Consider the following 16,085-nt stretch of genomic DNA (forward strand, 5'->3'; position numbering starts at 1 on the left):
TAGCTTTTAAAGAGAACTCTTCTCCACCTTTGATCTCTCAGATCAATATATAATACTGCGAAGAAAAAAAAGAGATGAATGCACCTCACATACTGATGCTTGCCCCCACTCCATGCCTAAGAAACTGAGCAGGGGACATAGAATGCCTTGACTTGGGTAAATTCTACTGGGTATCATTAGATGTGCAGTTGGCAGTAACGTATGTGTTTCAGATTGATCCAGCTTAATAGTGATTAGATAGATAGATAGATGATAGATAGATAGATATAGAGATAGAGATAGAGATAGAGAGAGATAGATAGATAGATGGATGCTGTGCATTAAGCCACTATATTATTTATTTATTTTTCATACTGCCCTTCATTCAAAGACCTCAGGGTGGTTTACAATATAAAAACACAAAAATACATACCATAGTATCAAACAAAAACAGTGCCCCCACAGTTTAAAAGACAATACAGTGGTACCTCGGGTTAAGAACTTAATTCATTCTGGAGGTCCGTTCTTAACCTGAAACTGTTCTTAACCTGAGGTAACACTTTAGCTAATGCGGCCTCCCGCTGCCGCCGTGCCGCCAGAGCATGATTTCGGTTCTCATCCTGAAGCAAAGTTCTTAACCTGAGGTACTATTTTTGGGTTAGTGGAGTCTGTATTCTGAAGCGTCTGTAACCTGAAGCATCTGTAACCCAAGGTACCACTGTAGATGATTGCATTAGCCAAAGGCCTGGGAGAAGAGGAATGTTTTCGCCTGGCACCTAAAGATACTTAATGAGGGCACCAGACGAGTTTCCCTGGGGAGAGGGAACCAGGCAGAGGGCCTTCTCAGTAGTGGCGCCCGCCCTGTGGAATGCCCTCCCATCAGATGTCAAGGATATAAATAACTGACTTTTAGAAGACATCTGAAGGCAACCCTGTATTGGGAAATTTTTAATGTTGAATGTGTTACAATTTTTTATGTGCTGCCCAGAGTGGCTGGGGAAACCCAGCCAGATGGGTGGAGTATAAATAATAATAAATTTTATTATTATTATTATTATTATTATTATTATTATTATTATTATTATGCAACAGGGGAGCGACCACAGAAAAGTCACATTCTCATGTGGCTGCCCTCCAGATCTCTCGCAGAGCCGTCACACAAAGAAGGGCCTCAGATAATGATCCCAGTGTCTGGGTTCAAATAATGATAGATGTTCATGTGGGGTGGTTTTCTGCAGAATAGTTTTGAAGCAACCATCAGTATAAATGGCTGCTGGTCATATGAACACACTTTCTGAAGCTAGGAGAAGGCCATCTGACGGCAGTAAATGCTGCTTATGGGACCTAGGAAGTATTATAGGCCTGTGTACGTGCAATGTTGCATAATCATTATGAGTAATTAATAACAGATAGCTAACGATTATGATTTATAAAGTGCTTGCACTGCACAGTAACAAAATTTAAGACAGGCACTGGTCACTAACAAAAGGAAAAAAGAAATCAGAGGAACCCACTAGGAAGGGAAATTAAATCACCAATGGGTAGCTCAAGGTTACTCAACCTATATGACTGCCGGTGCTCTATAGTTTTGGTCTGCACAATAAACTGTGTTTTGCAAAGCTAAATGCAGCTTACCAGCCACAGTTTGTAACTTATGAGGTGCTTGGCAACCAACAACTACCAAAAACTAAAACACGCAGGTTTATTAACCCCATAGAGGGACATCTAATATTGCTAGTGGGCTGCACCTGCCTTGGAGAATCACAGCTTGGGAAGACTTTGGCTGTGGAATTTATGTTGGTTGATTCCTGTTCTGGAGGACAAGGGTCACCACTGTTTGAACTGCTGCTTTTGGCTACAGGTGGGAATGACAGGTAGAAAAAGGTGCTTGAATCATGTGACACTTTTGTTGCTTCACTTGCTTGACGTACTCTGTCACTGTCTTTATTCTTCAGGAGGTTGCTCTTTTTGCAGAAATGTACACTTTTAATTGCCTGTTAGTTGGCTGCCGAAATATTTATTGTTCACATTTTGTAAGCCCCTGTTGGCTAGGCATCTGTGATAAATAAAAGGATGGTGTAGAAAGCAATTTTTAATGTCAACCAGGAGAAGAAGAAAATAGAGAGATTGATCTTAGTTCTCATCTTTGTCTCTCTCTTTTTTATTTCTAGAAAAGTCATGCTAAGAATCCCTCTTTGATTAATTGCTTTACATGCTTATTCTGTTGTGCTTTGTGCAGTATTACAGGAACCATGGGGTTGGAAAAGCTATCAGTCTCTGCATGAGAAACCTGCACTCGTTTAACTGAAGCATGTGGATTAAAATATTGTTTAGTTACATTTGGGCAGATGCTCGAAATGACACTTTTGAAGAAATAGCAACCTTTGCTTCAAACAAAACAGGATTCTTAATTCCATGAGCCTAGTCTGCACAAACCGGGTTCTGATTCAAGGACCACCACCCTCCCCCACCTGCTTGGGGATAAGAAAGACACAAGGACACAGTATATAAGGTTAATGGGCTAGAAAAGGCCACAACTTTATTGATTACAGCATGTGAGAGGTATTGGCTTAGGCATTGGATAAACAGCAGAGCTTGACTCTACCCCCTCAGGGAGGGGTGAGTCTAACAAGGGTTAACTACCAGTAGGGGGAGCCTGTTGATGCAAATACAACTGTAAGCTCTCCCCTGATGTCACCGAGGGTCATGCCATGGCCCCCAGCCACAGCAGGGCATTGGACAGGATCCACGACCGCCGGATTCCTTTAATGGAATACCCATAAAGTGAAGGGGTAGGTGATGGCCACACCCTGCCCTTCCATACACCAGCAACATATTCCAATGCCTAACTGTCACACACTCTCACCTCAAAATCAGCCCCGCTTCAAAAGTAATGCTAACACTGGGGAAATGGCAAGGCACACACACTCTCTCAGTCAGAATCATCCACCCAAGGGCAAAAAAACCCCACACAGCCACGCCACCAAACCTCACAGCCGGAGCTGGTCACAAGCACCCACTTTGCAAGCTGCTGTTGCCTCCTGGAGCTTCCTTCTGCCTGCAAAAGAGCGAGCGACGACGTCCTGTCCTCCAGTCTTGACCTGTTGAAACCCGGCAGCACAATGAGGGGAAAGAGCTGCCGCGGCCGCATTTGAACAGCTAAACCCCGCCCCCGAGCTTCCCTACAATTGGAAGACTAACTGGGGAGCGTGGTGCGGCAGCAATGACGGCAAGCAGGGGCCGGAACGCCCCCTGTGAAGTGCGAGAACGGCTCCAGATCGCAACCCCTCCCCTCCGGGAGGAGGAGAGGCTTTGTAAACAACTCAGGCTCAAAGTCCTAGAAGACTCGCACACAACCTTGTCCTTGACAGCCTTGGACATCCAGGTGAAGGGATACCTGGCTACCGCTGTCAGGACCAAATAGCTTTGAGTAGGTGGAGTGTACAGGCCCCAAAGTATACCAGTTCCAGATCTCACTTACCATAGTAGTTTTGATATTCAAGTCTAGAAAAGCACTCTTTCACAACTGAAGGGTGGCCATGCAATATATAAGCATTTTAAAAAATGGGGGTTCCACAATTAAAAACTCGCCCTCTCTGGTTGTCAACCACCTGAATTTGGTGGTACCCGAGGAAAGCCTCATCTGCTGACCTAAGTTCCCAGACAGGTGGATATGGGAACAGGTGTGTTTTTTTCAGGTACCAAAGTCTCAGGCAGGTAGGGTGGTCGTAATGCTTGTATTCTCCTTGTGATTTAAGCTGGGTGGCAGTACATTTCCACACTTGCCTCCTTGTGAATAGTCCAAGTGCCTATTCCCGTAGGCAGGCCTTATTTGGTTATCCTTTTTGAATACAGCTGCTGGATATTCTAGAGCAGAGATGGGGAACGTGGCTTTCCAGATATTGTTAAACAGTAGCTCCCATCAGCACCAGCCAGCTGGGCACTATAGTTTGTTAAGGGTGTTAAGAGTTGCTAGGACACCCCTCACAGCCACAATTCCCAACACCTCTAACAAAGGATGGTTCACAGGATTCTCTGGGAGAAGCCATGGCTGGTGAAGCGGTATAAGAAGTGTGTTAAATGTGTGGTGTGTTTGCAGGTCGCGAGGTACATCGAGAGAGCTGCGAAATTGAGGGCCACCATCTGAGTGACAGACCTGTTCACCCGACGGACCTCCTTTGCCTGTTCTTTTCTTCCTTTTATCCCTATTCTCACTTTTAACTCTTGTACAGCTGTGGCCTGTTGGCTTTGCTAATAAAGTTTTGAATTTGAATTTGTGGTGTGTTTGCTAATTTTTAAGTCAGTCTTAAAAGCCTCTCTCTCTCTTGAAACACTTCCTCTTAAAAGCTGCTATCTTAGCATTGGTTATATTTTAGTATTGACAGTTCTGTTGGTTGGGTTGTAATTGATATTGATATTTGTAAACCATTCCAGCTGGCCTAGGTTTTTAAGATTGCTAGCATCATTGTTGTTGTCATGTTTATTTTATATGGGTCATATTCAACTGTCCAGTTCTGGTAGCAAAAGAAAGTGCATGGGGCTTCTCCTCTCACACATTCCTTTCAACTCCACCAAATCTGCTCTGGAGAATTAGGAGAACCCTTAAAAGAGAGTGAAGGGAGAGGAAAGAGGAGTTCATTCTGGTTGGCAGGCAGAAAGGCTTCCACTGATGGAACAATCTCCTTAGTGCTATGTTGAATTTTACCCTATCCAGGGCCGTCTTACTCATAGGCACTAGGGGTGCGGGGCACCCAGGCGCTGGGCTTTCAGAAGTGCCAGGCCAAGAGTCCAGGGCCCAAGAGTTGAGTCCAGGGAAGAGCCCGCCTGTCGATTAGAGCGCCGCAGCAGGCTCTTCTGCTGCAGGCGGCTCTGCACTGTGAGTTGGGGGGCAACCGAGCCAGCAAGATGCTGAAGTGGCCTTCCAACTCTGCCCTCCTACGTGCCTGGGACTGGGCAACTGGGGGGGGGGGGCTGGGCGGATCTTTGCAGCCCAGCACCGCATATGCTTACGACAGCCCTGACCCTATCTGTACTGCTTTATAATGTTATGAGTTGTTCTGGCTTTGCCCAGAAGTGCAGCTCACAAGATACTTTAAAAATAAAAATAAATTAAACACTTCTTTAAAATAGCAGCACACCGGGCCTGTTTCCCCATCCATGCAAGATAAAATTATTTTGCATATTTAGAATGTTGAGCCAAATTTGTATTTGTTAAAACAGGCTTCAAAATAAATGTGACTATATTGAAGCTTTTTTCCTTCAAAAAAAATGGTCATCTATTTCATAGATAGAAACAGCACACCAGCTGCTCAACAAATCTATTCCTTGTTCATGAGCAGAAGTAAAAACAATGTTTTGCTTGTTCTCTTCTGCAACAATTTTTAGATTTTCTTCTTCATGTCACATGTGGTTTTTAGGACAGATGTCTACAGGTTTCCTTAGTTTTTTGTGTGTTTTGTTATTATTATTTTTTAAAAAAATAAAATATCTTTCTTATATATTTTGCTTCTACAAACTAATACAAGGAGAATATAGAATTAGCAGGCAATATAATTTTATAACACCTTGAAATATTTTTTTATTTAACAAAATGTAAATACCACCTGATAGCAGTAACACCTCAAAGAGGTTTGGAAAAAGAAACTCTTTAAAATTATCAGTAAAAACAGTTAAAAGTAGGCATTTAAAAACATTCAAAACTCATTAAACTTATAGAAAAAGCTAAAGTCAGATTTAAACACATGTAACTTCTACATGTCTGGATAGGTATGCTTTAACAAAAATGCTTTAAGTAGGTGCCAAAAAGAGTACAGTGATGGCACCAGCCTGATGTCAGTAGAAGAGTTATGAGAAAAAGAGGAATTATGAGTGGAAATTATATATAATCTATCACTATGGTATGCATGTCCATATGTGCTCTCATGGTGAACAGTTGGTGAATACAGTATTTGAGTTTTACTGTACACAGTATCGAAATGCACACAGTAATATTGTATATTATTGCATTCATAATAATGTACCACCACTGACATCTGCAAGGGATGAAGGTAACAAGACCCTTCCTGTGATGATTTAAGCTGGTCACAAGCCAGCTCTCTCAGGAAGAACTGGGTGGCAAGAGTTGCCCTGACTTCCTAACCTAGATGTTGCCACTGGATATGATTTGGGGATGAAGAGTGCTTCTGGGAAGGGACTGCTCCTCTGAAGTGTAACACAGTGACAAACTACCATGAACACTGGCGTGTACTGGAATTTGCTTTCTCCTCTTCTCTCCCATTCCTTTTTCCTCATGTGCCAAGGATCTTTAGATTGTGAGCCTGAGGAACAGGTGCATCAAATTTTGTAAGCTGCTTTAAGAGCCTTTCAAGAACAACGCACACTTTAATGTTCAAAAAGTTAAGATATGCACAATGGGCTGTTGGGGTCATATGGTGAAAGCTTGCATGCTTTCTTTCTAATAGAAGACAGAAACAACAGGTAATGCAGTTCAAAGCATGTTACAAATAAGCCGCTTATAATTAGAATTAGAAGAGGAGAGCACAAAATATGGTCTGAAGCTCAACATCAAAAAAACTAAGATCATGGCCACTGGTCCCATCACCTCCTGGCAAATAGAAGGGGAAGAAATGGAGGCAGTGAGAGATTTTACTTTCTTGGGCTCCATGATCACTGCAGATGGTGACAGCAGTCACGAAATTAAAAGACACCTGCTTCTTGGGAGAAAAGCAATCACAAACCTAGACAGCATCTTAAAAAGCAGAGACATCACATTGCTGACAAAGGTCTGCATAGCTCAAGCTATGGTTTTCCCAGTAGTGACGTATGGAAGTGAGAGCTGGACCATAAAGAAGGCTGATCGCCGAAGAATTGATGCTTTTGAATTATGGTGCTGGTGAATCTTGAGAGTCCCATGGACTGCAAGAAGATCAAACCTCTCCATTCTGAAGGAAATCAGCCCTGAGTGCTCACTGGAAGGACAGATCGTGAAGCTGAGGCTCCAATACTTTATCCGCCTCATGAGAAGAGAAGACTCCCTGGAAAAGACCCTGATGCTGGGAAAGATTGAGGGCACTAGGAGAAGGGGATGACAGAGGACGAGATGGTTGGACAGTGTTCTCGAAGCTACCAACATGAGTTTGACCAAACTGCGGGAGGCAGTGGAAGATAGGAGTGCCTGGCGTGCTCTGGTCCATGGGGTCACGAAGAGTCGGACACGACTAAACGACAACATATTTAGAGGGGGCAAGAGAGTGGGGCCCTAAGTTATAGCTTGTTTAGCTTATACGTAAATCCGACACTATTTGGGCTGAATGTGTGTTGGCTCTTCTACAGATCTCACATCCAGTGATGGCAGTCAGTCATGTAGCAAATCCAGTGGAGATAATCCTTAAGACACACACATAAACAGCATTTATCTTCTGCACGGGGCTTCAGCTGCTACAAAGCAAGCTCTATTTGTTGATCTTATGAAAGGAATCCCATATATCGTTGGCTTTCTGTTCACCACATGAACATGCATTGTGGCTTGGATGCATAATGAGGCAGCAAATCTGAGTAAATTATGACCAGGTTACATTTTGCAGAGGTCACAGAAAGCCAAAGAGAATGCAATTTTGTCTCCTTGTAATTACTTTTCTCTTCTAAATTACCTCCATACAAGAACGGTGGCTGAAAAGCACCAGGACATCTATTTAAATGAGTTCAGTAGCCCTGTTAGTGTACACCAAACATTTTTAATGCATGTTAGTGCTGGAAGAAAACTATTTACCTAATCCAAACAACAAGATGTTATAAGGACTGAAGAAGATTCACTGTGCTAATATGTCTGCAGATGGTATGTCTGCATAGGCTTCATGGAATGAGTCAAGCAACACATTACATGGTCATTGTCATTTGTTCAAAGCATTTTGCACACACTGTTGTAGAGACCATAGGAGTGTTGTGAAGTTAAAAATACATTTCTGGTATTAAAAGTTTTCTGCATCTTCATACTAGTGATATTAGTTACTGGTCATGGTGCAGGTATGAAATTTTGCTTTATGCTAGTGTTGTTTTATTATGCATTGTTTGCTTTTCATTATTTTGTACACTGCTTTGAGATTTTTGTACCTTAAACTGTTTTATAATATGAATTCATGATTCCCCTGAGAGTACCCAAGGCATTTTGATTCCTGATGAAGAAATTCAAATGGCAACTTCTGTGGTACGAAAATATAATAAGTGACATTATTGACCATTCATTGACCCAGACAATCCCATCCTATAAGTCCTTCAGCTTTTCTTCCCTATGATTAATTGCCTCTCTGACCAAAATAACTGAGTTTTTCATCAAGTACTTAAATAGAACAACTATTATTTATTTAAGTAACCTTAATGTATTTCTACCAGCAAACTTAACATATGAGAAGAGAGAAAGGTGTACCTGTTGGATGCCTACTTACCTAAAGACCATGTGCTTGCTCCACAGATCCTGTACACGGTCCACAGAATGTGGAGGTTGTTGACATCCGATCTCGGCAGCTGACCTTGCAGTGGGAGCCCTTCGGATATGCTGTGACTCGTTGCCACAGCTATAACCTGACAGTCCATTACCAGTATGTGTTCAACCAGCAGAAATATGAGGCAGAGGAACTAATTCAGACGTCATCACACTATACTTTGCGGGGACTGCGACCATTCATGACTATCCGACTGAGGTTGGCTCTTTCAAACCCAGAGGGCAAGATGGAGAGTGAAGAGCTGCTAGTTCAAACTGAGGAGGATGGTAAGGAAAAAAGAAAGCGCTAATGACTTAAAATGTTAAAGTAGTTGAAAACACAAGTTGTGATTATCAGTGTGTACACGTGCACACACATAGACAGCCACAAAATGCAAGGGAGGCAATAATAAAAATAATCAATAAAAATAAAAATGTATATCACAATCTTGTAACTAGCCCTGAATGCCCTATTTAAGTTGATGACCTGAGCATTTCTGAATACTCCTTTCTTGTGGGTGGAAATTTTAGAAGAAGAAGGTATAAGTATTGTAAACAATAACTGCTTTTTCTCATGTCCTTCCTAGTTCCTGGACCTGTTCCCCTTGAATCGATTCAGGGTGGACCTTTTGAAGAGAAGATCTATGTTCAGTGGAAGCCACCAAATGAGACTAATGGGATAATTACACTCTATGAGGTAAGGGGAATTGATTGTTAGATGATGCAAGATGTACTTCTACCTGTGGTGAATGTGGTGTAGACGCCTTTTAGGTGTTGGCTGTGTGTCCCAAGGCCTGCATCTGGTGTTGGGAAGAAAAATCTATGAAAAATACTGCAGACCAAAACTCTGGAATAAAAGAGGCCTAGGCGCTGCCTTATTTCCAGGTATAATTAGCACTACATGAGTAGTTTTACTGCATTGCATGTACAAATGCATTTACACTTAAATCTGTGTGGCTGATATTGTCTCATGCCCACCAGTTGGTGGTCATCTTCTGATATAGGTTCATAGATAATGGCATCCACCTTGCACCTTCTCTGTGCAGTGTCTGGCATTTGCTGTATGACAATGTATTTGCTAATAACTGCTTGGAATCTTAGGGCCTGCAGACCACATCTAGTCATTTTACTTCTCACTGTAATTCCTTTTGTTCTCTAGGGGAAAACAAATATCCTCTTTTCGTATGAGTTGAGTTGTTGGTAGAAATCCTTTCTGGGTTGGAAACAACCCACAGTCCTTACAATATGTACTCTTGGCCTGCATACAAATTTCCCTGAGCTTTTCTGTTAAGTGAAATAATAGTCTTTTGGGATCATTATCCACATCATAATGGATAACGGCCATAGCAGAGAACGGGGGGGGGGGAGGAGAGATGGGGTTGCCTGTGGGCAGGATATCATTATTACTTTAATTTTAATCCACTCTGAGAGTCCTGTGTGCTCAAGAGTGGGGTAATCATTACCAATATAAAATAGAGGAAGTGAAAAATCAGCAGTGTTGACAAGGTAGCCAAATGAAGTTCATGAACTCTTGTACAAAACTTAGGTCCTGAACTCTGTATGACAGCAGCAAGGGATTAAATGTGAATACTAAAATTCCATCTAGTTTCCTGCCTATAATTTTCTTGAAAGGCCCATTTGATGCACTGAAAGAAAATATTTTAAGGTAGAATACGATCTTGCCTGTTGCGTCTCATTTCAACCACTTCTATGACTGTAGCAATTCTACCAGTTGTCTGTGCTGTAAAAACAGATGGCAGAGGGCTGGCTGTTTGCAGCAAGGTTAATGTGCTGAGCCTCTCACATCTGGAAACATGATTTTCGAAAGTGGTTTGGGTCAAAGTAAGAAATTGAGTTGAATAGTTTCAGCTGAGTCTCTGGTGGATGTTTGCACATGTCACTAAAAGGCTTCCACAATTTGTTCTTCCTTGCAATGTCTGGGCAAAGGAAATCCTCAGCTACATGAGGCATTAGTGTTGAACATTGCAGCTGAGGCACATGGCAGATTGGTACACGGGAAATGGTTTGCAAATGAATTAAGACAATACTGTTTTGTTTCACTGTTTGGCATGACAGGTGTGTTGCAGATCCCAGAATGTGAAGGCAGATAATAAGCTGCACATTGAATCTTACCTCAGTGGAAACTGTTTTCTGGGAATTTGTATGATCTTGTGAGTTACTATGAAAATAAAAGAGCAGCAGTTACAATGAGAAATATAACACCTTGTAATTTTTAAGAGACAGTTTGTCATTTACACTGCCTGCAGGTACAGAACACTGGAAGGGTTTTCCCACTCCTGAAGTTACTTGTCCGACTGAACAGATATAGAGTGGGGATGATGCATCATAAAAATCACCTTGGTTGATTCCACATAAAAGTGTTTAATTGATAATGGTCATCATTTATTCATTCAGCTTGTTATAGAGCTTCCAGATGAGATGGCTGAGAATGTGCACTGACCACAAAATTGGTTCAGGCTCTACTTCAGATCTGTTGGTCCACAGTGATTTGGAGATTTTTTCCTGTGTGTGTGTGTGTACACACACACACAATTTTAAAAATAAATCATGCAATTATGGCCAAATTAATAATAAATGAATGAACAAGAAACTTCCCACACTGCAAATAAATAAGTTAGAAAGAATCCACCACTAGGAAACAAGAAATTGATAATTAAAGCCATGTTGTGGCTGCAAGGGGAGGAAATCTGTGGTTTAACAACTGTGAATGTGTGGAGAGGAAATTCACCTCTTACTGGATTTCAGGTGGGGGAGCAAGGGACCTAGGTCATCATAAAACTCATCTCCCCTCCATTTCCCCCTTTGCTTTGCCCTTCAGTCCCAGGCATGACATTACTGATATCACCTATTTAAGGAGGCATTTCCTGTTTCCTGGCGGTCTCTTTAATTACTTCATTTTATTTTATTTTTAGGGTAATTGCATAGCTGCATAATTATGATTATAAATTGGTTTTGTGTTTTTTTTTTTAAAAACGAGCAATTAAATAGTACACTGTAGGGTCATGGTGGTGACCCTACAGTGTGCAGAGTTGTGTCCTTAATGAATGAGCATTTCTTTTCCCCTGGCACTTACACTTACCTAGAAGTAAATCCTACTGAAAACTACCTTCTAAATATATATGCTTAGGATAAAGCTGTATTGGGCAGGTTTTCATGTGGTGCAGAAGTGAAGTGGTCACTCTCGTGAAGTTCGTTCTTCATTTGACAACCAGGAGAGGCAAAATACATTAGAATGGAAGATTTGGAAGAGGGGAAGCTACTGCTGATATTTATCAAGAATCCTGTCATTTGGGGCATGCAAGGGAACCCAGACTGAAATACCCCCAATATTTTAGCTTCTAGATGCTAGTGGAACCATACAGTCCATGACCCACAAAAGCTGGTGGCTTGTTCTTTCCAGGACTGGTCCTTTTATTAGGCAGAATGATGCAGGCATCTATCATGATGGGTGCTGGTGGTTGGGGGGGCAGGTGTGTAGCACTCTCTGCTTCCTTGGTCATTTTTCTTGAGTCCCTGACCATTTACCTATGTTGGAACAGAGATATGTGTGCACTGTGTACACTGTGCCTCTTAAGCCTGGGACAATGATATCTAAGGAAGTGTCTCACCCACTTCTCAGATACAGAACTGCTGAAAATATCATACGCCCCAGAGTTGCACTCTGTTTGTTTGTTTTTTGAGTTTGTATGGATGATTTTATTGGTTTTTTAAAAAAGAGTCTGTTGAGTGGATTTTATAATTTTTAGAACTTTTGTTTGTGTGTTCTGTTCTGTTTTTATTTTGTATACCACTCTGATGGTCTTATGTTGTCAAGCAGTCTATAAATTTGTATAATAATAATAATCTAACCTGCTGACTTCACATGCAGTGGAAGATGCTGTCTCATAACTGGTGTTGACATAATATTCAGCTCTCAGTCTAGTTTGACTTCCGTAAATTGAGTGAGGACTACCTTCTCCTTTGCCTCAGGCAGTAAAATGTCTTGAGATAGCCTTGAGTCTTTCTGGCAAAAGTTGGAATGCTATGCTTACCTAGACAGGCTGCCACCATAACATCTGTCCCAGTGCTTCAAATACAAGCTGTCTTGCCTAGCAGTTTTAGTTTGCAAGTTATTATCTCCTTGCCATAATGTTGATTCATTCAGTCAATCAATAACAATGGCTGACCTTACAGACTCTATACATCCAGACACTGTATAGCTAAATAGAGCCATGAGTGCCCGAAGGGACCAAAAAGCCATCAACGTAAACCCATCCTTCAAGGAGATCATCATGTTAACAACCTGCAGATCTAAAAGCCTAACTATCTCCACACCCCTATGAAGACTTCTTACGATATAGGACACTGTTATGGCTAGCACATGCAGACCAACTGTGAGAAGGAAGTTGCCAACATCAACCTCCAAGCCATGATAAATTTTGTCAGATATGGGGAAGAAGCTTTGGCCCACCAGTTGTTAGTGAGCTACAACTCCCATCACCCCTGGCCATTGATCATGGTTGCTGGGGTTGATTGGAGTTGTAGTTCAGCAACATTTGGAGGGCCAAAGATTCCTTGCACCTATCTTTAGTTCATAAATAACTACCTCAAAGTGTAAAACAGTTTATGCTTCCAATGTCCCCGATGAGCCTTTTATGACTCCCTTGCTGCAGTGTAGTGTATTCTTCACACAAACACTATTTGCAGTGTTTAATAAATCAAAACTACAGCCTTGCTAATTAAGAAAGAGGTTTTAAAACGTCGAGTTTCACTTTTCCCAGTGATTCATTGAATCCAGGCAGAAAGGGGTTATAACACACATCACACAGAATGCACCCCCTCAGAACGCAGACAGAATCTATTCCAAAGTGGCAGGTAGCTAACTATTCAAGGCAGGCAGGCAGATGATTGTGGATGTGATGACTAGAGGATGTTGCTCAGATGGAGACATGGGTTACAAGAAAAAAGAGAGATCACAGTTGCATTTTAAAATCAGTCAGGAAAGAAAACTGATAGGTGACAGAGCTAAAGAGAGACACTTGATGTAGCGATGTGGAATGATTGCAGGCATGCCTGCGCAAATGTTTAAACTATGAATCCGATAGGCAGTGTAACTTTTGCAAATAAATAAATGTTTAAAATGGAGCAGAATGGATACTTTAAGTCTGATCCTTTAAGCATCTGCAGTAGTGGTGGGGCTAATGCAAAGACACACGCCCTGAACCCCAGCATAGTGATGTATTAGGAAAGGGATGTGGGTGTGTTGAGAAGCATTGTATGGATGCTCCGTTAAGTCCATTTGTGAATGGCAGACCTAATACAGTTCGTTAAGGTTTCTCTATTCCTCTGAAAGCTTCTCCCCTATGAGTCAAATGTTCAAAATGCCCAAGAGGCATCACTCTGAATGATGTAGACTGCATGATGAGGGCACTCCTGCAGCATTAATGTCATTGTCCTGAATTTGTAAATACAATTATGTCAAACGTATTGAAGAAGATGATGACATTTACCCTAACCATAAATTTGTAAGCCTCGTAGCCACAGCCATCTGCGTTTCTGTGCCGTGTGTGTGTGTGTGTATTATGGAGGGAAGTTTTGAAGAGGACACAGATTTTCACAGGTTTTCATGGTATCTTGAGCTGCGTTCTAAGAACTAGTGTTCTTGTTTTTTTAAAATTTGAAATGCTTTTTTTAAAGTCACCGTGACAGTCTGGAGCAATGCAAGCATTCTTCTGTCCATCTTTCCCAGAATACCTAGTTAGCGGAAGAGAAGGGGGAATGAAGGCAAGCGGTTGGGAGTGGAATTAGGGTAGCAATGACACAGTTGACAAAAAGAGGGTTGGGGGTCCCGTACTGGCAGTGGGATCCATAAATCAGGATCTTCTTATGTTCTTAAGATGCTACGTCAGGGGTAGAGGCATAGGTTGTGCCACAGCTGGTGTGTCAGCAGATCATGCTGCCTGCATCCTCTTGTTAACCTTCACACATCCTTAAAATCCTGCAGTATCACTCAAATGTCATATGAGTGAAGCGAGCTATTCATATGTGACTTTCTCAGTTAATCTAATTGTGTCACACATTTCAAATTATGGTAATTTAAAGATACCACACATGGGGGGGGGAATGAATTAATTATTAAGAATCAATTAAGCCTTGGCACTATTTAAACACGGGGCGGGGTGGATATGTCCTATATCTGAACTTAACCTTCTTTCTGATTTTCCTTCTTATTGCGTTCATAACAATTCTGCAGTTGCAATTAGATGACTCTAGTAGAATGTCTAATGTTTTCAAGGGGAAAGAGTTGGGATTCATTTTAAAGCATTTCTGCTTTTATCTCAGTCAAAAGGAGTTTGTAGTTACTGGTATGTATTTTAGCTTGCATTTAAATGCAGGCTTCTAGAATACCTCTGGGATTCATACAAGCCAGAAAGGATCCCCATCTCCACTTTTGTCCTTCAGGCTAGATGGAATGTATACTAGATTTCTTGCAGTTCCTTATTCATAAAAGATCCCCCCCCCCGACCACCAGTAGAGAAGAAGAATTGGTTCTTAAGAGTTTATAATCTTCCCAAGAGGCAAATTTGGGGGAATATAAATAATGTTATTTTTAAAACAATACAACATCTCCAACTTTGCATTAGGACACCATCACTACTCTAAAATGGAACAAAGACTAGAAAGCATCATATTATTTCTTCAGTCAAACTGCCTTTACTTTGGCTCAATATTCTTTATCCTCCATTTAGCAAATAATGCACTTTTTAAAGGGAAAAAGAACTTATTTGGGTGTTGAGCAATTGGCTTAATTGTACTGGGGGTGGGCGGGAAGCAATAGTAATATCAAGGTGACATTCTTCATCGATATGGAGGGAAGGCAAAAGAAATCACAATGAAATGGATAGCTGGGCTCCACCAAAATGCAGTCCAGAATCCCACCACCACTACCAAAGTGGTGGAAAATGGGTTTCTACAAGAAAGCAATTATCTGATTGCTTCATCATTTGCCTTTCAACAATGTGGTGAACAATCCACATTCTACTGAGCAGAAAGGAAAACTGAGAATCCTCCCAGAGTAAAAAATAAATTTAAAAATCACACTTCAAAGGTGTTTTTTTAAAAAGCCAGTCCAGGACACACATTCAGTTATGTGAAGATAACTCCTCAACAATTGAAATAAAAATCCCAGGCCTGTTTCTGTAAGCACCCAGCCATAACTATGGGGTGAGAAAGAGGAAAGGGGCTCTGTAGAGCAAATCCTAGAACAAACTCTGAGGAGCATCATAAGGGAATGTGCCTGTCTTTACTTGGGAAATGGCTACCTTACGGGCTCCATAGGCAGAATCAGTTTAAACTGGCTCCACCGAGCTCCAAGTTACCCTCACGCCAGTCCTGGTTCACCCTGTTCCAAGGTAATAAGGGAACAAATGATGGGTATTCAGTCCCAAAACAGCTCTAAAATAAACTTCTCTGTAAATTCTAAATACTGCAGTAGCTTCAGATGCCGTGTACAGCAAAAAGATGAAAAGAGAGAGGATTAAAAGCATTATGTGGATCATTTCTTCAGGATATTTAGAATCAGGCACATTCCAGAGTGATCTCTCCTGTTACTGAGGCATTGTGGAATTCT

The 16,085-nt window shown here is 41.5% G+C and overlaps 1 protein-coding gene across 17 annotated transcripts in view; it reads left to right on the top strand.

Annotated features, from left to right (window-relative positions):
* The window catches only part of PTPRT (protein tyrosine phosphatase receptor type T), a 614,745-nt gene that overhangs the window by 431,847 nt on the left and 166,813 nt on the right, over positions 1–16,085 (top strand). For all 17 annotated transcript variants that reach the window (XM_081195978.1, XM_081195992.1, XM_081195980.1 and 14 more), the window contains exons 8-9: positions 8,447–8,743; positions 9,043–9,152. In XM_081195978.1, coding sequence (XP_081052104.1) covers positions 8,447–8,743; positions 9,043–9,152 — 407 coding nt within the window. The remainder of the gene's footprint in view (positions 1–8,446; positions 8,744–9,042; positions 9,153–16,085) is intronic.

Source organism: Podarcis bocagei (assembly GCF_964188305.1).
Source record: "Podarcis bocagei genome assembly, chromosome: 5".
Lineage (NCBI taxonomy): Eukaryota > Metazoa > Chordata > Lepidosauria > Squamata > Lacertidae > Podarcis > Podarcis bocagei.